We start from the raw sequence: 23,029 nt of genomic DNA on the forward strand, positions 1-23,029 counted from the left end.
AGTGTTGGTCTTCCTCCTTAATGAATCCTTTCTGGAAACCATTGTAGAAACACATACACTAGTGTGCCCCACCTTTTTCTAAGTAATTCTAAACCCAATAAAATTGACAGTGATGATTAGGTAAGTTTAGATTATCTCACCATTTCAAGCCATTTATCTTTAAAGGATGTAGATAGACTACATCCTTTACAAAGTTGCTAGAACAACTTTGGAAGTACCCATTTAAGAATAATAAGTGCTTGGAGGAATTTGAGATGAATATTAACATGATCAAAGTACTCTAGCAGATAAAGCTATGTGTATATCTCTAGGCTCATTGGGGACATTGTCTCTAATGGACTCTAGTGGTAGTACTTTAGTATTAAAATGCTGCATCTGTAGTTGTCATTGATTAAAATTAGTTCGTAATTGCTTAATATCTGAAGCTAATGTAATGTATTAATTAAAATTAGTGAAAATTTATAATTAATAAACATTTCTCTGCCTTTTTATATGTAGTATTCCAGTAAGAAGCTTATTAAATGTTAAAGGTGGATAGAAGTCTGAACTCTTTGCCCTTTGCTGTGGCACCACTTACTTTATGAGCTCTCTCTCCTGCTATTTCACTCTACATTGTATGTGCATGTATCTCTTAAACATTTAGAAAACAAGAATGATTAATCCCAGAACTCGGCGTGGGGGGGGGGGCAGAGGCAGGCGGATCCCTGAGTTCGAGGCCAGCCTGGTCTACAGGAGCTAGTTCTAGGACAGGCTCCAAACCTACAGAGAAACCCTGTCTCGAAAAAAAAAAAAAAAGAAAACAAGAACAAAACAGTCTTAATTATACTTTCTGTAGTTTCTGTTACCAAAAATGATAGATTAAAAATATATATGTGTATATATATTATATACAAATTTCTCAGAAGCATACTTCCTTAGGTGAAAGTTTGTTAATAGTGGTTAGTCAGGAGTTTGTTAGACTGAAATTCATGAATTCTTTGAACATTTATGGAGTAATTCTTCCTAAATTATTATACCGAGGATGGAGAAAAAAAACAAAGCTGTGGTTCTAATCTCTGAGGTAGATTTCCAAGAAAAAAAAAGCAGTACAGTGAAGACTAGAATATGAAAATAGTTTACTTATGCAAGTGAATAAAATTACTGTTTTCAGATCACATATTGAAAATATCCCCTTTCAAAATTACAAATATAAAGAGTTGCTTTGAGAGCATTAAACAGTATATATAAAAAATACTTATATAAAAATTGGTTGGGGGCTTGAGAGATGTCTCATCTGTTAATAGTAAGTCCTGCTATTACTGAGGACCTGAATCTAGTTCCTAGCACCCACATTTGGTTGCCCATACTTTCATGTATGGTTCTAGCTTTCAAGATTCCAACACTCTTCTGGCCTTCATGGGCACCTACTTGTGTGATGCCATAAACTCATGCAGGCACACACATACACAAATAAATAAACAAAAACAATTTTTAGAAAAAGCTGTTTTGAGTTTTGTGAGTTAGTGCCAGGAATCTGGGGCTGGGAAGATGGCTGAAGTGGGTAAAATGCTGCTGTGTAAGCATGGTGACCTGAGTTTGGGTTCCTGGCACTTCTGTAAGAAAGATTAGGCACAGCACACTAACTTGTAATTTTAGTTTTGGGTAGTAAGCCCTAGTATTCCTAGTATTTCTAGGGCTTACTAGTATTTTAGAAATATTAGGGTGCTGGGCGGTCGTGGCACACACCTTTAATGCCTGTACTTGGGAGGCAGAAGTAGGCAGATCTGAGTTCGAGGCCAGCCTGATCTACAAAGTGAGTTTCAGGACAGCCAGAGCTGTTACACAGAGAAATCCTGTCTCCAAAAACAAAACAAAATAAAAAAAAAAAATACTAGGGCTTACTGGTGTCAGCCGGTCTAGCCAAGTTAGTATGCTTCATGTTTATCAAACATAAGGTGGAGAATGAGGTAAATATCTCATGTCAACCTCTGGCCTTCATCTGTGTGCACACATGCACTCACACACATACAATAATTATTTGGCCAGTTCTGATAATTCTTGCTTTAAATCTTATTCTTCTTGTACTCTTAATTTTTCTTCTTTTCCTTCTTTCTGTCTTCTATCTCCCTTCTCTTTCCCACTAGCCAACGTGAGTACCAGCATTACAGATGTTTACCAGCATGCCCAACTTTCTGTAGTTTGTGAAATTTTTTCATAAATTCATAAATAAACTGTATCTAGGTTTTACTCTTGAGTTTTCAGTATCATTTTTATTTTATGTATATTAATATTTTGCCAACATGTATGTTGGTGCACCATGTGTGTGCCTGTGGAGGCCAGACAGCACATTGGGTTCCTTGGAACTGGAGTTGCAGGTGGTTGTGAGCAGCTATGTGGGTACAGGAAGTCAAACCTTTACAAGAGCAGCCAGTATTCTTAACTGCTGAGCCATCTCTCTGAAGCTCTGACCTTTTCTTCTCTGTGTAACAACCCTGACTGTCTTGGAACTCACTTTGTAGACCAGTCTGGTCTTGAATTTACAGATAACCCTCTGCCTCCCAAGTGCTGGGATTACATGCATATTCCACCACACCCAGTTGATAGTTTATGTTTTATTGTTAAAGAAAAAAATCACCATTTTAGTGAAGTTTACAATACTTTGAGTTCTGTTTTGTTTATTCAACAATTACCAGTTGAATGCTGATCAGATGCCAGGTACAATGTATAGAATTCTGGGGATACTAAGATGTGAAGGAGACATGCATAACTCATGCATGCTGTAAGGTGTTTGCAACCTGCATAGCCACATTGTAAACTTAAAACATTTCTAGTAAAGTGTTGTAATTCTTTGTGGTAAGTATGGGCTGCTGTGAAAATGGGAGAGTTGAAAGAAACATGTTCTAAAATGCTTGCTTCCCTTTTAAGATTGCAAAAACGAGGAGCTGGAGAGATGGCTGAGAGGTTAAGAGCACTGCCTGCTCTTCCAAAGGTCCTGAGTTCAATTCCCAGCAACCACATGGTGGCTCATAGTCATCTGTAATGAAATCTGGTGCTCTCTTCTGAAGGAATGTTGTATATAAAATAAATAAATCTTAAAAAAAAAAGATTGCAAAAATGATTCTAGAAACTACAGGGAAACCCTGTCTCGAAAAACCAAAAAAAAAAAAAAAAAAAAGAAAAAGATTGCAAAAATGAGTAGGTGAAGAAGCTTGGGACAGATGCTTTGGGTGGAAGGAGGAATGTGAAATGTATGGTCAAGTGAGAGATACCTTTGAGATACCTTTGAGAATAATGGTCGGATCTTTTATCGTACTAGGGAACTTAGCTGGGAGTTGTGGTGATGAGAATGAAGTTAGGGAGGTAGGTGAGCAGTAGCCAAGGTTTTGAAGAGAAAATAAGTTTGATCCAGAGATCTTTAAGGATGGAGAGGGGAAATGAGAGGGTGTAATCAGGTGTCTGGAAAAATCACTGTGTCCTGTGTTGGCACATGGAAGCTGGTGAGGCTTGAGACAGAGACCCATTTAGAAGGTTATTGTAATTTCTGTGACTGAACTGGCTGGAGAGAAGTAAACAGATGAGGGTATCCCAGAATTTCTCATGTAGGTGATGATGGTTGAAAATACCCATTCACCTCCAGCTGCTCCCCAATACTGGGCAGAGGAATGGGCCTAGGTCCTTGTGCATGTTGAACAAAGACTTCTGAAATAAACCTCAGCCTTGTTTACTGAAAGTAAACTGGTGGAGGAGTAGTTTGGGACTTTGTGATTTACTTGGGAGCATACTTAGTTTTGTGGACCTGAGGTTTAGAGTTCTAGATGTTGAGTTTTAAAAAGTTTAGATGTTATCAGAACTATAGAGTAAATGGCAAAGACCTAGGAGAATATCTGAAATGTGACTTTTTATTTATTTATTGTGATGGAAGAGTTTTATTACTCTGCTAAACTATGAATTCTCTTAGAGGTATGAGCTCTTGCTATAGAAAAATAAGAATATTAATAATTTACTTAGAATTTCAAAGTTAACAAAGATGGGCAACTTTTTTAAAATTTTTTTTTGAAACAGGATTTCTGTTATCCCTGACTGTCCTGGAGTTCTCTATGTAGACCTGACTTGTCTCAAATTCACAGAGATCCGCCTGCTTCTGCCTCCAAGTCCAGGGGGAATCAAAGGCATGCACCACCATGTCAGGCTTTGGCTCTCTCTCTCTTATATACTAACCCATAGGTATACTGTAAAAGGGGACCTAGGGCATTACCTTAAAGAACCTCAGCTTTCATGGATGGAACACAAGATCTGGCAAAGAAGTCTTAGAATGAGGTGTTTTATTTATTTATTTACTTATGCCATTTGAGACTATGCTGTTAAATAGAACCAAAAGAAGAAATAGCTTCCAAAAGAGTGAGTAGTCAGTAGTGGCAAATTCCCCTGAGGGATCAAATGCAACAAAGGATGAAAAGTATTCATTGACTGGATTTGATAATTAGGTTCCTGGGCTTTGGATAAGTAATTTAGATGCTGTGATGAGGGAAAAAGCTAAATTGTAGAGGGCTGAGGCATTGATGGGCAGTAAAGAAGTGAAGCCAGAAGATAGCTACTTGAATTTTCCTTATGAAAGAGCAGAGGTAGCTGGAGGGAAGCTTGAGCAGTCAAAAGAGACAAGACCAGGCTGTCTGTGGTGGCTCTCAAGGTCCATGAGAGGAAGTAAGGTCCAGAATGGAAAGATAGTCTTGTACAAGAGAGCAGACTTTGTGAGTGAAGGATGAAAGCAGTAAATTTATGGCAGGAAGTTAGGGGAATTCCCAGATTGCCTGTTTCTCTGAAGCTATAAATCAGAATGAATGGCAGTTTAAAAATCATTGCTTTAATCAGGTGGTGGTGGTGCGTGCCTTTAATCCCAGCACTTGGGAGGCAGAGGCAGGAGGATTGCTGTGGGTTCGAGGCCAGCTTGGTCTACAAGAGCTAGTTCCAGGACAGGCTCCAAAGCCACAGAGAAACCCTGTCTTGAAAAACAAACAAACAAAATCATTGCTTTATTACTGTTGAAGGCTATAATTTGAGACTGAGACTTACATGTGTTATATGTGTGTGTGTATACACACACACACAAAAATCAAGCCATTAGGATATATTGATATTGATCCTAATGTCTTGATTTCTGTACTGATAGAAGTTTGGGAAATTTTTGTAAATTCATTTTATGATTTAGTACTTTCAGTTATGATCTTAGTTTTCATGATTGAATTTTTTTTTGGTTTTTCGAGACAGGGTTTCTCTGCAGCTTTAGAGCCTGTCCTGGAGCTAGCTCTTGTAGACCAGGCTGGTCTCGAACTCACAGAGATCCGCCTGCCTCTGCCTCCCGAGTGCTGGGATTAAAGGCGTGCGCCACCACCGCCCGGCTTCATGATTGAAGTTTTGTTTTTATAAACAAAACTGCTGCTAGGTGTGATAGCACACACTGCCTTGTCTCCATAGCAAGTTGCAGGCCAGCTGGGGCTACATAGTGAGACCTTGTCTCAAATCCACAAATAAAATTTTGCTTTTAAGATGTGGTTTAAGGGCCGGGCGGTGGTGGCGCACGCCTTTAATCCCAGCACTCAGGAGGCAGAGGCAGGCGGATCTCTGAGTTTGAGGCCAGCCTGGTCTACAAGAGCTAGTTCCAGGACAGGCTCTAGAAACTACAGGGAAACCCTGTCTCGGGAAAAAAAAAAAAAAAAAAAAAAGATGTGGCCTAAGGGATGGCAAAGTCTTGTCAGTACCTTAATCCCTATACTGATAGTGTTTAATTTATTCAAAAGTGATTACCTATAGTTTGGCTTATTAGATTTATATTGAATGAATTTTATATGCTAAACTTCAATTATTATAATAAACCTCTAAAACTAAAAAGTATGTAGGGATTAGTAAAAAATTATATTCATATTTTATATATTATAAGAAAATTAAGGTTCTTTGTTTTTTGAGATAGGATTTCTTTGTGTAGCCCAGGTTGTTCTGGAACTTGCTCTGTAGACCAGGATTATGGCCCTCAGTACCACCTGCCTCTGCCTACCAAGTGCTGGAATTAAAAGGGTGTGCCATCACCCCTTGGCTCCTTGTTAAGTTTGAATTAAAGTTTATGAAGGCTGGAGAGATGGCTCAGTGGTTAAGAGCACTGGCTCCTCTGACAGAGGATCTGGGTTCAGTTCCCAGCCCCTCCATAGCAGCTTGCAACAGTCTGTAACTCCAATTCCAGGGGATCTGAGGCTCTCTTGTGGCCTCTGTGGACACCAGGTACACTTGTGTGTTCATATATTCATGCATAGAAACACTCATACATATAACATTAAATAAATTAATTTTTTAAAAAATTTATATTATCTGTATGAATGTTCTGCATATATACCTGCATGCCAGAAGAGGACATCAGATCCTATTAAAGATGGTTGTGAGCCACCATGTGATTGATAGAAATTGAACTCAGGACTTCTGGAAGAGTAACCAGAGATCTTAACTGCTGAGCCATCTCTCTGGCCCATAAATACTTTTTTTTTTTTTAAACAGGGTTTCTCTATGTTGCTTTAGAGCCTATCCTGGAACTCACTCTGTAGACCAAGTTGGCCTCAAACTCAGAGTTTGCCTGCCTCTGCCTCCGACTGCTGGGATTAAAGTCATGGGTCACCACCACTGGCTCATAAATACATTCATTCATTCATTCATTCATTCATTTATTTTTTGGTTTTTCGAGACAGGTTTTCTCTGTGGCTTTGGAGGACATCCTCCCACTTCCCTCCCCCTCCCCCTCCCTCTCCAGTTGCCCTGCCCTGTGGGAAGTCCAAGACCCTCCCCGCTCCATCCAGGTCTAGGAAGGTGTGCATCTAAATAGACTAGGCTCCCAGAAAGCCAGTACATGCAGTAGAATCAAAACCTGGTGTCATTATCACTGGCTTCTCAGTCCACCCTCATTGTCAGCCACATTCAGAGAGTCTAGTTTGATCACATGCTCATTCAGTCCCAGTCCAGCTGGCCTTGGTGAGCTCCCATTAGATCAGTCCCACTGTCTCTGTGGATGGACGCACCCCTCGCGGTCCTGACTTCCTTGCTCATGTTCTCCCTCCTTCTGCTCTTCATCTGGGCCTTGAGAGCTCAGTTCAGTGCTCCAATGTGGGTCTCTGTCTCTATCTCCATCCATTGCCAGATGAAGGTTCTATGGTGATATGCAAGATATTCATCAGTGTGGCTATGGAATAAGGCCAGTTCAAGCACCCTCTCCTCTGCTGCCCAAGGACCTAGCTGGTGACAAAAAGGCAGCCTGCTGAATGGGAGATGATCTTCACCAACCCCGCATCAGACAGAGGTCTGATCTCCAAAATATATAAAGAACTCAAGAAACTAGACATTAAGCCGGGCAGTGGTGGTGCACGCCTTTAATCCCAGCACTCGCGAGGAAGAGGCAGGCGGATCTCTGAGTTCAAGGCCAGCCTGGTCTACAAGAGCTAGTTCCGGGACAGGCTCTAAAAACTACAGGGAAACCCTGTCTCGAAAAACCAAAAAAAAAAAAAAACTAGACATTAAAACTCTAATTAACCCAATTAAAAAATGGGCTACTGAACTGAACAGAGAATTTTCAACAGAAGTTCAAATGGCCAAAAGACACTTAAGCTCATACTCAACCTCCTTAGCCATCAGGGAAATGCAAATCAAAACAACTTTGAGATACCATCTTACACCTGTCAGAATGGCTAAAATCAAAAACACCAATGATAGCCTATGCTGGAGAGGATGTGGAGTAAGGGGAACACTCATCCATTGTTGATGGGAATGCAAACTTGTGCAACCACTTTGGAAATCATTGTGGCGGTTTCTCAGGAAACTGGGAGTCAACCTACCTCAGGACCCCGCAATTCCACTCTTGGGAATATACCCAAGAGATGCCCAATCATACTACAAAAGCATTTGTTAACTATGTTCATAGCAGCACTATTTGTAATAGTCATAAATGCATTTTTTAAAGTGCTGAATTTGGTGATTGTTGGTAGATTCAGAAGGTTGTGCATATATTCACATTACAAGGTACTCAGATTTGAGATATTTAGTTTTTAAATTTACCTTTAAACTATATTTATTAATGAGTGTATGTTGGGGTGGTGGGTACGGAGGTCAGAGGAGACAACTTTCAGGAGTTGGTCTCCTTCTTCTACCTTGTTGGTCCTGGGCATCAGACTAAGTAAGGTCAGACTGGCAGCAAGCAGTTTTTTACCTGTTGTGCCATCTAGTCAGCATATTGGGAGACCCACCTTGTCACTGAGCTGTTGATGTTTAGAGGAAGGCAGATCTCTCCTGTAAGGTTTCTGTGGTGTTTAGATAAGAGCACAGAATGTTAGTTTGATTTTAAAATCAAATTATATCAGGAAACTTTTATTTATGATCCTTTTCTCTAGACAGTTATTTCATCCTTAAATAGATATGTCAACCTGAATTTATGTATCTTCTCCTTAGAGCCATTTTTCCCATTACCACCTGGTTTCTTCAAAAACAGATCTTTTTATTTTTAATTCATCTTTATCTCTCTCTCTCTCTCTCTCTCTCTCTCTCTCTCTCTCTCTCTCTCTCTCTCTCTCTCTCTCTGTGTGTGTGTGTGTGTGTGTGTGTGTGTGAACGCATGAATACATGTGTATTCTCAATCACCTCTGGATTTCAAAAGAGGGCATTGGATCCCTTGGACTTGGAGTTACAGGCATTTGTGAGCAGTCTGACCTGAGTGCTGGAAACTAAACTGTGGTCCTCTGAAAGTGCAAGTGTTCTAAACCACCCAGCCATCTCTCTAGTCCTTTTATGAAAAGTTTCCCTCTTAAGAATAATAGATCTTGGTGAAAATGGAAATTGGTTCCCAGTTAAAATCATGTTTGCAATTTTGTTCCTCTACTGTTACTGGTAATAATTGCTAAGGTTACAGTTATTAATAATCAGCTTCTTTTGTTGGCTAGACTATTAAAAGTTTACTAACTACTCATTGTAGTTAGAGTTTAATTATCCACTGCTGTTTTCAATGTTTAAAAATGAAGTAATCCAGTCTTTCCATTTTAATTTAATTTTCCCATGTATTTGTTTTTGTTTTTTTACAGTACTCTGTGCAAAAAACTTGGTGAAAAAGGATTTTTTCCGTAAGTAAATTAACTTTACTACAAATCTTGTCTATCCTGTGTAGATTTTGGATGAGTTGTATTTTCAGAACTTCCTGGTTTAGGGATTCAAAACCAGACTGTTATTTTATGAATGGTATAGTTCCAAGTCATTTAGCCCCAGACTCACCTAGAGGATTTGGGGGTTTGTTTTACCCCCTTTCTCTATCCACATCTGCACATCTATACAAATGTGTGTATGAAGGTAGATAAATGCAAATGTTTAGGTTTCTAGAAAAGGCTTAAAATTTTTGTTAATACTCTTTTACTTTAACATTTTAAGGAAAATTCACTTATGCATTTAGGATTCATTTGGAGGTACAAAATTGAGTCTGCTTGTAGTTTCCAGAGTTGTAGGAAAGAAACCACTGCCAGTCTCCAGAGCAGGCACTGGTTCTGCATATATAGTCTATTTGCCAATTGAATGTAGTTTTCTTTTCTTATTTTAGGACAGGGTTTTGCTATGTAGCCTAAGCTGGCCTTGACTTTACTTTATAGCCCTCCTGTCTCTGTTTTCTGAGTGTTAGGATTACAGGAATTAACAATGCCCAGAAGTTGTGAAAAAATTTTTCTTTTTTTCTTTTTTTTTTCCTTTTTTTTTTTTTTTTTTGGTTTTTCGAGACAGGGTTTCTCTGCAGCTTTTTTAGAGCCTGTCCTGGAGCTAGCTCTTGTAGACCAGGCTGGCCTCAAACTCACAGAGATCCGCCTGCCTCTGCCTCCCGAGTGCTGGGATTAAAGGCGTGCGCCACCACCGCCCAGCTTGTGAAAAATTTTGTAGCTTCATTTAGGATTAAATTTTATGAGAGAGGATTAGGAATTCCCTTTTATGTATTAAAAATCTTCGGCTGGAGAGAGGGCTCAGCAATTAAGAGCACTGGCTGTTCTTCCAGAGAACCCAGGTTCAGTCTCAGCACTCACATGGCAGCTCACAGCTTCCTGTAGTTCTGATTCCAGGGGATCCAGTACTCTCACACAGATATACATGTCGGCAAAACACCAATGCACATGAAATAAAAATAACTAGCAGCATATCTTAACCCATAATCTCTTTCCCTCTTCCTCACTTTGTATTTTTTGTTTTGAGAACGGGTTTCATGTAACCCAGTCTAGCCTTGAGTTCCTGAGCCTGCTGTGTAGTCTCTGCTAGAGTTTACTAGTGTGCACTGCCACAGCTAGCTCGCTCTTTCTTTCTAATTCTAACCTTGTAATTTCATACTTTGCATTAGCTTTAAATTGTAAATAAAAACTTTTAGTCAAAAATTTTGCATGCAAAATATTTGAAATTAGAAATAATTGTCTTATTAGTAAAATTATTTGAAGTTAGAAATAATTGTTTTATTAGATTTTTAAATCTAAGTTCTGTCAGCTAACAAAATCAGCATGTTTGATGTTTAGTATGACACTAGGTAATTTCAAGTTGGTTAAAAGAGATAGTAAATTCTTAGGCCTAGAGAGATGGCTTAGCAATTGAGAGCTCTCAGCTGCTCATGTAGAGGACCCAGGTTTGATTCTCAGCACCCACATAGGCTCACAACCCTCTGTAACTCCAATTTCAGGTGATCTGATGCCCTCTTATGACCCCCACAGGCCCTGCATGGATGTGGTACACAGGGATACATGCAGGCAAAACATTCATACACATAACAATAGTAAGATTTTTTTCAAGGACTAATAATTTTTAACAAGTTTTAAATACATATTGAATTTCATCAGTTACTTTACATCTTTCTATAGTAGAACTTGACTGTAAGCTTAAAGAACATATTTTATATAGTTATGGATGTTTATGGTATCTTTGTGCTTATATGGGGAAGTGTGAAACAGAATAACTTGAAGCAGACGAGGACAGTTGGGAGTATCCTTCCACTTCTGTTTGATATACTGTCTGTCCCACAAACATTTCACAGGAGAGGAGGGCCCAAGGGCCAGAAAACTCCCAACTGTGTCTGCTAACACCAATTTTATTCTCTCCTGGGCTACTGCTCAGTTTTACCTCCTTATCACTAATAAACTAAAGGCCAAGCTGTAGTTTTTAAAAATCCTCCTAAAGTTGAGTTTCAGTATTTATTTCATACTGACTTCCTTTTCACATTTTTTTTCCTTTCCTCACAGCACCATTCACAGCTTCCCTCATAAAACATCCAGATATTCTTGTCTTAGTGTTCCTCAAAGATCTGGAAGAGTCTTTAATTCTTTGTAAGCCTCTAAGAATTGACAATGGTACTAAATAGTAGTTGAAGGGAAGAGACCCTTTTTCATTAGTGTCGGCAGTAGATACTGCCAAAAATAATTTAAGAGTGTGATCTTGCTTCATGCATAAGGTTTAGAGACAGTATAATTATCTTTAAGACTCAGAGTGGAAGATACCTGATGGCCTAGAAAGGGGAGCAGCAACAAACCAGCTCTTTAGCCTTACAGAGGAGCCAACCGAGGATGGAAGTCATTTGCGACTCACTCTGACCAGGTGCACTTCAGTGTAGTTTTGACCTGCATGTAGTTTTGTCTACCCACATTAATCTCAGAGAAAGACAGATCCTAAATTCTTTCAATTTTAGTGTGTTTACTGGTTAAGAGTGGCATTAAAAATATTTATTATCTTAATTTTACGTGTATGAGTTTTTCTTATATGTATGTAAGTGTACTGTCTGCACCTTAGTGCCCTTGCGATTAGAAGAGGGTACTGGGTTCTCTGGAAGTGGAATTATGGACAGCACCCTCATGAATGCTGGGAACTGAACCTGATTTTTCTGCAAGAACAGCAAGTGTTCTTAACTACTGGGCTCTCCAGTCCTCAGAGTACAGTTGCTAATAGTAAATATAGCCAAGTTTTGTTTGTGAGTTAGGTTGTCTTAAGTGATTAAAGTCCATTTTAAGGTGGAATATGAGTGTAAGTTAGGAAATAAATATATATTTCACTGTAGAGAAAAAAAACCTGTCATGTGGGTTTTTTTTTGTTTTTTTTTTTTTGTTTGTTTGTTTGTTTTTTTGTTTTTTTGAGACAGGGTTTCTCTGTGGCTTTGGAGCCTGTCCTGGAACTAGCTCTGTAGACCAGGCTGGTCTCGAACTCACAGAGATCCTCCTGCCTCTGCCTCCTGAGTGCTGGGATTAAAGGCATGCGCCACCATTGCCCAGCCTGTCATGTGGTTTTTATATGCTAATTTATATGTGAGATGGTGCTGTTTATTTCCAGTTATAACTCTTGCTAAGGAAAGGAGTTTTGTGTTTTTTCTTTTTCTTTTACTTTTTTTCTTTTTTATTTCTTTCTTTCTTTTCTTTTTTGAGACATGGTTTCTCTTTAGCTTTGGAGCCTATGGTGGAAGTAGCTCTTGTAGGCCACGCTGGCCTCGAACTCAGATCTGCCTGCCTCTGCCTCCCAAGTGTTGGGATTAAAGTTGTGTGTCACCACCACCTGGCTAAGAAAAAGTTCTTTTTGGCTCATACTTTGGAGCTGTTTTCAAGCTTCTTGACCTTTAAAAATCAATCTCTCCCTACCTTCCCACCTCCGTTCCCTTACATTTTCTGCAGGAAAAATTTCAACTATGAAGCAACAAGTAAAAGAATTTTATAGTGAGTTATTTTACAAGTAGATTCTACAATTAAATTGATGACACATCTTTTCATTTATCCATTATCTGAGTTTTCTTTAAGGAATGTTTTATTGGTGTCAGTTTTTAAAAGCATTAGTATGAATTGGGTGTTGACTTGTGTCATGATCCTGGCATTTGGGGTGTGGGAGTGAATGATCAGCAGTTTAAAGCCAGTCTAGACTAGTGAGTTGCAGAGATCCTGCCTCCTTCTCTGGAGTCCTGGAATTAAAGATGTGTGCCACCACACTAGACTGAAAGTAACTGAGTTTTAAGTTTAAAATTTTTAAAAATTATATTTACTTATTATGTGCTTGTATGCATGAATAAGTTAGGATCCCATTCTCTCTTCCTCCCATGTCAGACCTGGAGATGGACCTCAGGTTGTCAGCTTGGTAGTAAGCACTTCACCTGCTGAACCAACTTTCTGGCCCCGTTTTACATTTTGATTTTATAATTATTTGCAGCTCACTAGTGTATTTGTCTGGTCAGATGGACCTAACCCTTGCTATCTTACCTGTCTGACACGATAGAAGAATGAACATTTTTTTACAATTTGGAAAATGTAGTAACTATTTTGTATTTACCATTAGAAGTCTCTCTAGCTTTTGAAAACTTGACAGCTTTGGGTGTAATTTGTCCTTGATGATAAACTTTTGTACAAAAGTGATACTGCTAGGTTAAGGGGAAGCTAAAATTTCTCTTTGAGTTAAGGAATAGAACAAAGTATTGAGTTGTACTATTTAGCAGAAAGTAAACCATAGGAGCCTGTGACAAAGAGTACTGCATAAATAACAATCTAGAAGCTATACTGAAGAGGTTTTTGTGTGGAAAACATTTTTTTCTTTTTCTTAAATTTTTTGTCTTGACATTGATTTTGTGTTTGTGTGTGTACACAAGCACTCACATATAGGCACACACTGAGTCAGTCAGTTATTATCTTCCACCACACTGCTTCCCAGAATCCAACTTAGTTTGTCAGACTTGATGGCAAGTGCCCCTAATGCTGAGGCATCTTGCTAGCCTAGCATTTTTTTCTTTCAAGTGTTTTTCCTGCTTGTATGTATGTGTATCATATGTGTGTCTAATGCTCATGGAGGTAAGCAAGGGCAATGGATCTTCTCAAATAGGAGTTATAGACAGCTGTGAGCCATCATGTTGGGAACTTAACCTGGATTCTCTGCAAGAGTAGAAAGTACTCTTAGCTGCTGAGCCCCTTAATTATTTTTAGATTATTATTATTATTTGTGTGTGTATATTATTATGTGTATTTATATTTATTATGATGTGTGTATATGGGTGCATGTGTCATGACATTCATGTGAAGGTCAGAGAACAGCTTTTGGAAGACAGTTTTCTTTTTCCATTGAAGTAGCGTCTCTCTTGTTTCTGCCATGCTACATATTCCAGACTAGCTAGCAGGCCTGGGAATTTCTGGAAAATTCTCTTGTCTCCACCCTCCCTCTTCTAATAGAAGTGCAGGAATTACAGTAGTGTGCCGCTGCATTGGTGTTTTTTAATACGGGTTCTGGGCATTGAATATGGGCTATCAGGTTTGTGTGGCAGGAACTTTTATCCATTGATCTCTTTTGCTGGGCCCCAAGCCTCTTTTAATGAATCATTTTCGTTCTATTTTTTGTTTTAGAGACAAGGTCTCAATATGTTGTCCCAGTTGTATTGGAGCTTTTTTTTTTAATGTACACCAGGCTAGCCTCGAACTAACAGAAATCTGCCTGCCTCTTCCTCTTATGTGGTGGAATAAAGCAGTGAACCACCACATCTAGTGTGCCACCACATCTTAGCCTTTTCTGTTTTCTCTCTTCAGTAGTAGTAGTTTCCTCCTCCTCTTCCTTCTCCTCCTCCTCCTCCTCCTCCTCCTCCCCCTCCTCCTCCTCCTCCTCCTTCCCCCACCCTCCCTCCCTCCCTCCCTCCCTCCCTCCTTCCTCCTTCCCCACCAAGAAAGGGTTTCTCTGTGTATTGCCCTGGTTGTCCTGGAACTCTCTTTATAGACCAGGCTGGCCTCAATCTCAGAGATCTGCTTGCTTCTGCCTCCCAGGTGCTGGGATTAAAAGCACCCTCACCCCTTGCAGTAGTTTTATTTTCTAAATATATAGTTTTTAAAGGTTTGTTGTTTTTTATTTGTGTGTATGTTTATATTTCTGAGTGAGTTTATATGTATCACACATAGTGTAGGTGCCCTCAGAGGCCAGAAGGTATTGGTCTCCTGGAACTAAAGTCCTCTTGCCTTGTGTGCTTTGCAGCCAAGTTGTATTCATTGCCCTTTCTTCCTATTCACATTCAATCTGTTCTGGCTTTCTGTGCCTTGGCCTCACTTGTAGTGTGGAGCTGCGGGCGGCTTCCCACCGCCCGGCTCCCAGCCACCGGCTAGCTTTACCCAAAATAACAACACACAAATTGTATTCTTTTAAATACTGCCTGGCCCATTATTTTCAGCCTCTTATTCACATCTTGACTAACCCATATCTAATAATATATGTAACACCATGAGTGGTGTCTTACCAGGAAGTTTCTAGCGTACGTCCATCTTGGGCTGGAGCTTCATTGCATCTCTCTGAGGAGAGGCACGGCAGTCTGACTAACTTAGGAGAGGCGTGGCATCTGACTGAGCCATCTACCTCACTTCCTTCTTCCTGTTCTGTCAACTCCACCCACCTAATGGCTAGCCAAGGCAGTTTCTTTATTAAAACAGAAGACCCTCCCACATCACTCACTCACTTTAGTGTAGGAGGCTGCTTGTTCGTTTTCCAGCCTCCCAGATGCGAAATAATCACACAGAAACTGCTCAGCCTATTAGCTCAGGCTTTTTATTAACTAACTCTTACATCTTAAATTAACCCATTTCTATTAATCTATGTATCTTACCACGAAGCTTGTGGTTTACCAATAAGGTTCCTGGGCATCTGTCTCCTTTGGTGGCTACATGGTGTCTCTCTGACTTTGCCTTCTTTTTTCTTCTATCTCTGCTTGGAATTCCCACCTTATTCTTTCTATTCTGCTCTGACATAGGCCCAAGTAGCTTCTTTATTAACCAATGGTAATAAAACATTCACAGCATACAGAGGGGAATCCCATTTCACCTCCCCTTTTCTGTCTAAATAAAAAGATAAAAATGAAGGTTTTAACTTTAACATAGTAAAATTATATATACCAAAACAGTTATCAAGCAAAAATTATAGTTAGAATATTTAGTCCATTTCCATTTGGCAAATTAAGGAAAATATTTTATCATCTATCCTATCTCTGTGGATCTAAAAGTTTTATATCTAATTTATCTTTTATAATTATAACTATCTTTCTTCAACTTCATCAAAGACTCCAGAAGGATATAATATTACCTAAGTAAATATGAAGTACATTGTGAACCACTTCCAAAACTCTAGAATTGACAGAGACATCTCACTGCCTGGACAGCTATCCAAAGTTCTGTAATGTTGCGGCATCCATCTTCAGCCTATGGGCCCATAGTATCTGGCAGACTTTTCCATGAAGCAGGATATTTCAAAGACATTTCCATTATATTGGCAGTTTGTCAGTCACTTTTTTCTATATCCTACAGAATGTCTTGCAGACTTTCATGAAGTAGGAACCCCAAAGTACTATCTCACCTTCTTTAGGCAACTTCAACAGACACTTTTCTGTGGGTCCTGCATGTCCAGTTTTTACAGAATACCATCAAGCAGTCCAGGCAAGAGTGATTTCTTGCCCAAATGGCTAACCAACTCCATAAGGAACCTCTTTGATGCCCATCATCCTTTTGAAGTAGATTGGTGTTGCCAGAAACAGATTGTGTCTCATTGTTCATAAAAGTTCTAATTTCTTAAACATTTTAAATGCCATATTCTGTTAGTCTTTGAATGGTTTGAAGAATAAGTATCCATCTGAAATATATCTTTGTACATCTAGAAAACCTAACTAACATGACTACAAGCTTGACTATTATAGATGACTATCTATTAATCTGTATTTCTTAATTATACATTATATTTTTAAGTGAGTTGCACAAACAATACCTTAAACAAGAACAGATATATATATATATATATGAGAGACAAAATTGGCCTTAAATTTCTATCAGTAAACCAAGATCCATATCAATGCAAAGTATTCATCTCTATAGCATATTCCCCTTTAAATGTAAACAAACATTTATAAACAATCATTTAGAGAATTTGGGTGGTGTTCTCTAGACTACTTCCTGCTGATTGGGAGCGCTGTTAATCAGGTCTTTAATGGGGTATCCTGTGTGGTAGGTCCATCTCATCTAGCAGTCCTGAAGCTGTCATGGATGTTGAACCATCTGGACCATTGCTTCAGGGGGTCTTGCTTGATCAAACCATATTAGCCAGTAAGGAATCCACAGCTTCTTATTCTAAGTGGAAACAAAAGTAGAACCTCTTTTCCAAAGCAACATATCCTTAGACCAAAATTTTGAAGTCAAGATACCTTTAATACTTTATATATGCGCTTAGCTTAGCAGCCAGTACAATGAAATGTCTATCTGTATTTAGCTCATTTACGGTCAAAAAATTCAAAGAAAACACAATAATATACATAATCTAGACTCTCTGTGAATTTTCCATCTTTATGTGATTTAACTTTTACTCCTTTAATTTATGACTGTCTGTACTCTGTCTCTTCAAAGACTGTTTTATTTTTTAAAACCATTTAATTTTTAAAAATGATTTATACTCTTTTTCTTTTCTTTCCCATGCCTACGTACATTTTTTTTAAAGGCTGTGACCCATTTAGAGGTCTTTTCCATTCGAATTTGTCTTACTGCATGTGTATCTGTAATTATTTTTTGACCAGGAGCACTTTTTTCCTTTTAAATGCTTAGGCGGCATGGCTAAATCCAGCTCTGTGGCCCTGCCTCTTGACTCTACCCAGTTCAACATGGTGGAGGCATGTTTACTGCCTCTGAGAGCCATTCACATTGCCCCAACTTCAGGGTCACAGCGGGTCTCTCACCATTAAGCAATTTGTAACACACTGCTCACAGACCCCATTTAAGTGCTTGACCTTCTGAAAGAGCCAGAGCTATTTGTGCAGCTAGCATGAATCAGCAAGCCCTCACCTAAAGAAGTCGTGCAGCTTTCATTGCCAATACTGAGTCGGGAAGACCTCTCTTAAAGAAGCCTCAGTGCCCCTGCCTCTCCGCCAGCAAACAGCCCCATCTGAAAAGAAATGTGGCTACCAAGAAGCTGTGTCTCGAATTCCTTTTCAAGTTCTCTTAGGTTTTTACACGGATGTAGTTGCCTGCGTTGTGGTGCCAATTTGTAGTAACTCTTATATCTTAAATTAACCCATTTCTGTTAATCTGTGTATCCTACCAATGAGGCTCGTGGTTTACCGGTAAGGTTCCCTGGGCATCTGTCTCCTTTGGTGGCTACATGGTGTCTCTCTGACTTTGCCTTCTTTTCTCCTCTATCTCTGCTTGGAATTCCCAACTTGTTCTGTTCTGCTCTAAGGTAATAAAACATTTACAGCATACAGAGGGGAAACCCACATCAGCTGCCTCTTGAACCAAATTGTAAATTGGTGGTATGTCCGTTTTCCATTACTGACAGAATATCTGAAAGAATCAACTAAAGGAGGAACTGATTTTTGTGTTTTGATTTTTTTTGGTTTTTGTGGCTCACAGTTCTAGAGGTTTCCAACTCATGTTTAACTGGCTCCGTTTGTCTGGGCCTGTGGTAAAGCAGAACATAGTGACAGCAAGGACATGGTGAAACCGGTCACTTCATGGCTGCAAAGCACAGATAAGAGGAATGAGGAGGACCAGGTCAGGGACAAGGTATACCTCAGGGACCCGGTTCTTTGGTGAGATTTTATCACCTCTCAGAATAGCCAATCATTAAGAAGACATCAGTGGATTACTCTGTTGATAAGATCAGAGCCCTCATAAACCAGTCCTTTCCCAACCACCTCTGAGTATTGCTTTGTTTGGGATGAAGCCTTTAACATAGCCTTTGGGTTACATTCCATATCCAAATTATAAATACAGCACAGGTGGTTGAGAACTAGCCAGTATGTGCATGGGTTCAGAGTCTAAACTACAGTGATTCTCAACTTTACTAATGCTGCAAGCTTATAATACAGTTAGTTCCTCATGTTGTAGTGACCCCTAACCATAAAAGTGTTTTTGTTGCTACTTCATAACTGTAATTTTGTTACTGTTGTGAATTGTAATGTAAATATCTGTGTTTTCTCATGGTCTTAGGTGACCCCTGTGGAAGGGTTGTTTGACCTCCACCCCCAAGGTGTTACAACCCACAAGTTGAGAGCTGCTGCTTTAGACTCTGTCCATACTTTTCATTACTGTGTAGCATTGAGCTAGTTATTTAATATTTTTGTTCTTCGTTAATAAAATATGGATTAACAACATTCATTTCCATCAGAGGAAAGATCTAAGATGAAGCATTTTGAATAGTCCTCATTGTGTTTGCTGTTTTAGTCAGTACAGCCATTTACTTGCTGTCAGTCTCCTCTCCCATGTTTGCTATTTTCATTTCTTTTCTTGATGTGGGAGAGTCTTCTGTTTGAGTTGATTTCATTGGCTAATAAAGAAACTGCCTGGCCCATTTGATAGACCGCCCCTTAGGTGGGTGGAGTAGACAGAACAGGAAGAGGAAGTGAGGTAGAAGGATCAGTAAGATGCCACACCTCTCCTAAGTTAGGCAGACCGCCGTGCCTCTCCTCAGAGAGAGATGCCAGATGCCATGAAGCCAGCCATCAGGTCAGACATGCTGAATCTTTCCCGGTAAGACACCATTCATGGTGTTACAAAGATTATTAGATATGGGTTAGTCAAGATGTGAGTAAGAGGCTGGAACTAATGAGCCAGGCAGTATTTAAAAGAATACAGTTTCTGTGGAATTATTTTGCCTGTAAAGCTAACCATGGGGGAGCCAGGCAGGACGAAAAGCCGGCCCGCAGCTCCACACTACATTTTCTATTGAGTCTCTTATTACTTGTAGTCATTCGTTATTCAGTAACAGTTTTTAGCTAGTTTGACTTTTCTGTAGTTAATGTTCAGTATGACAGCCTATGTTTAATAAGCTCTTTAAATGAACTACTAAGACAGTTGTGTGGAAAGAGAGTAGATGTTTTGAGCATTCACCTTCTCAGAGTTCAAGCATCCAGGCACCTGCTATGTATGTGTGTTTTTAAAAATGATTTATTAATTTTTATATTGGTGTTTTGCCTGTCTGCATGTGTGTTTGAGGGTGCTGGATCACCTGGAACTGGAACTACGGACAGTTGTGAATTGCCATGTGGATGCTGGGAATTGAACCCAGGTCCTCTGGAAGAGCAGCCAGTGCTCTTAACCTCTGAGCATCATCTCTCCAGCACCAACCCTGATAGTGTTTAGCAGAATGTTCTGAGTTGAGAACAAGAAAAAAAGTACAGTTTTGATATCAAATATGTAAGTGACTTCAATGTCTGGTTTAAAATAGGTCTCTCTGTGTGTCTGAATGTTAGACTTTAATAAAAGAGTTTGGAAAAATCCTTTATCTTCTATAACAAATGATAATCCTTAAGTAATCTTCTATTTTACATGTCAAAGTATTTTTTTTTTTTTTAGTTTAAAATACTTCCCTTTTTTTCACAGGACTCCCTGATCCATTTGCTAAGGTGGTAGTTGATGGTTCTGGGCAGTGCCATTCTACAGATACTGTGAAGAACACACTTGATCCAAAGTGGAATCAGCATTATGACCTGTAGGTGTATATGATTAGTTGAAATGAAACACAAGTTAATGTAATATAATCTTTGAAAAGAACCATGGAAAATGTTTTTAGTTTTCATATAATATAGTTCGATCATTTTCTTTTCCTTTTTCAAAATAGTACTAAGGATTGAGCCTTGGGTCTCATACATGGTAGGCAGTCACTCTAACCCTGATCTGTACCCCCACCTCATTTACCCCCTTTTTTACTTGTATGTATTTTATCACCTTGAACTTGGAATCTTTCTACTTCATCCTTCTAAATAGCTAGGATTGTAGGCCTGCCAACACCACGGGTTCAACCTTACGATTTTACATTTATAAAAGAGGCACAAAACCCAGTGGAAAAGTGCTTTGGATTATTGAAGTGTGCACGTGCACACACACATGCATGCACATACTCATAATCTAGCACGAATAATAAAAACCAATGGACAGAAATTGGGGTTCAGCCCGAAAAGCAAAGCAACCAAACCACTAGAGAAGTCTTACCTCTTCTAAGGCTGGATGACCGTAAACTAAAGGAGACTAAGCTTCTCTCTCTTCCCATTTTATATTTTCTCTAGTGCTCTGGGGTTAAAGGTGTGTGACTCCCCAGGACTGGGATTAAATGTGTGAGCCACCACCACCTAGATTTGTTTCTTCATTGATCTTGTGTAGCCCAGGGTGGCCTTGAACTCAGAGATCCATCTGACTTTCAAATTCTGGGTTTAATTTTGTCACCATTGCCTGACCTGTAGTGGCTTTAGCTTTGCCTCTGGTCTTCAGGCTAGATTTATTTATCAAAATACAAAAAATAGACCACTACACACACAGTAAGAAGAAAGTAAACATGTTGGTAACAGCTGTATTTCAACTAGGTTCAGTTTACCTTTTCCTGAAGACTAGTGATGTTGAGATCTTTTCACATTTTGATGGGAATTACTGTATAGCTACTGTTAACTGGCTACCTAGGGGGGTATGTCTTACATGTTTCAAATGCAGTGGAAGAGATCAGAGTAATGCTTGAAATCATTTTATCAAATCTTTTCATTAGATTGGGTAGGCCTATAAAGTATAACAGTTATATGTGAGCCAAAGTCTTGGCTGTATATATATAATATTGTTTCCTCCTATAGAGAAATTTCTTGTTAGGACCTCTTGAATTTTGTTTATAAATCTTATACTTGTTGGGGAAGTTGAGGTTCTAATAGAACAAAGTAGAGATTTCTGTTTAACTTTAAAGCTGAGTGTAATGGTATGTGTCTGTAGGACTATCAATTCAGGAGAATTGCAAGTACTCAGCCCCTTGGACAACAGAGCAAGATCCTGTCTTAAAAACAATGGCAATAGCACGATAAGTGTTTAATTTACAGGTTTAAAAGAATTTATTTTTCTTCTATGTGTTAAATTACACGAGTTTTCCTTAAAATGAAGGCAGAGACAGCTTAAATGTAATTTCTGACCCTCAAAGATTTTGACAGAACACTTTGGACCTGTAAAACCTAAGTACCTTACAGTTATTTTAAATAATTCAGTTATTTTCAGAAGACCAAAACTTAAGAAAGTGTTAGTTTAGAATTTCAATTTTTTTTTGTATCATGGTATGCATAAAGAATATGCAGGTACATTGTACTAAATAGAGTTCCTTAGGCCAGTAATGGGCTACCCTAGGCCTCAGGAGTCAATGTTAGAATAGTTACGAACCAGCTAGGAAACATTAATAATTTTCTAAGTGCTTGTTTTGGGGTGTTACTTGTTGCAATGTGATATAACATGCAGTAGTTACATACCAGTACATATCTGGTAGACGTATTTGAAAATTGGTGCATGCATACTAAATGATAGTTTAGAACATCTCATTTGTAAACAATAAAAAAATTAGCTTAATTTTAGAGCCAGGTTTGATGGCCCACCACTTGGGAGGCAGGAGGCAGGAAGGTTAAAGACTGTACTGGTCTAATCAAACAATAACAAAACAAAGGCCTGGGCATGTAACTTAGTTGGTAGAAAACTTGCCAAGCATGCATGAAGCCCTGGGTTTGAGCCCCAGCACTACATAAATTTGGTTGCCTGTAATCCCACCAGGCACACAAGATCAGTAGTTCAAGGTCATCACAGTGAGTTCAAGGCCAGACAGAGCTGCCAAAGGAAACAACAACCACAACAAAAACCCAAGGTAACAAAAGCAAAGGACTTGCATGATAAAAGTTTCCAAGGTTGATGTTGTCAGCAGCTTGGTGGTGGTGGTTTACAACTTTAATCCCAGCACTTGGGAGGCAGTGACAGGTGGGTCTCTGAGTTCGAGGCCTACCTGGTCTACAAGAGCTAGAGGAACTGTCTTGAAATCCTGTCTCAAAAAACCAAAACCAAACAAAACAAAAAAGAAAAAAAAAGTTTCAGGGGTTAGCATTTTTTTTTTTTTTTAATGCAACTGGATCCAGGGCTCAAGTGAAATCTTCCATATTCCTTGTTTTAGTTTTATTAAATGATAGTGTAAGATCAAGGTTGCTGGACCAAAAATTTGACCTCTTAGAATCACTGAAAGAAAGTTAGGTTCTACTCACATGATTATGTTA

At 39.1% G+C, this 23,029-nt stretch overlaps 1 protein-coding gene across 1 annotated transcript in view; it reads left to right on the top strand.

The window, feature by feature from the left end:
* The window catches only part of Smurf2 (SMAD specific E3 ubiquitin protein ligase 2), a 94,095-nt gene that overhangs the window by 29,693 nt on the left and 41,373 nt on the right, over nucleotides 1–23,029 (top strand). The window contains exons 2-3 of the mRNA XM_038327722.2: nucleotides 9,081–9,119; nucleotides 20,355–20,463. Coding sequence (XP_038183650.1) covers nucleotides 9,081–9,119; nucleotides 20,355–20,463 — 148 coding nt within the window. The remainder of the gene's footprint in view (nucleotides 1–9,080; nucleotides 9,120–20,354; nucleotides 20,464–23,029) is intronic.

Source organism: Arvicola amphibius, chromosome 4 (assembly GCF_903992535.2).
Source record: "Arvicola amphibius chromosome 4, mArvAmp1.2, whole genome shotgun sequence".
In the NCBI taxonomy this organism is placed as follows: domain Eukaryota; kingdom Metazoa; phylum Chordata; class Mammalia; order Rodentia; family Cricetidae; genus Arvicola; species Arvicola amphibius.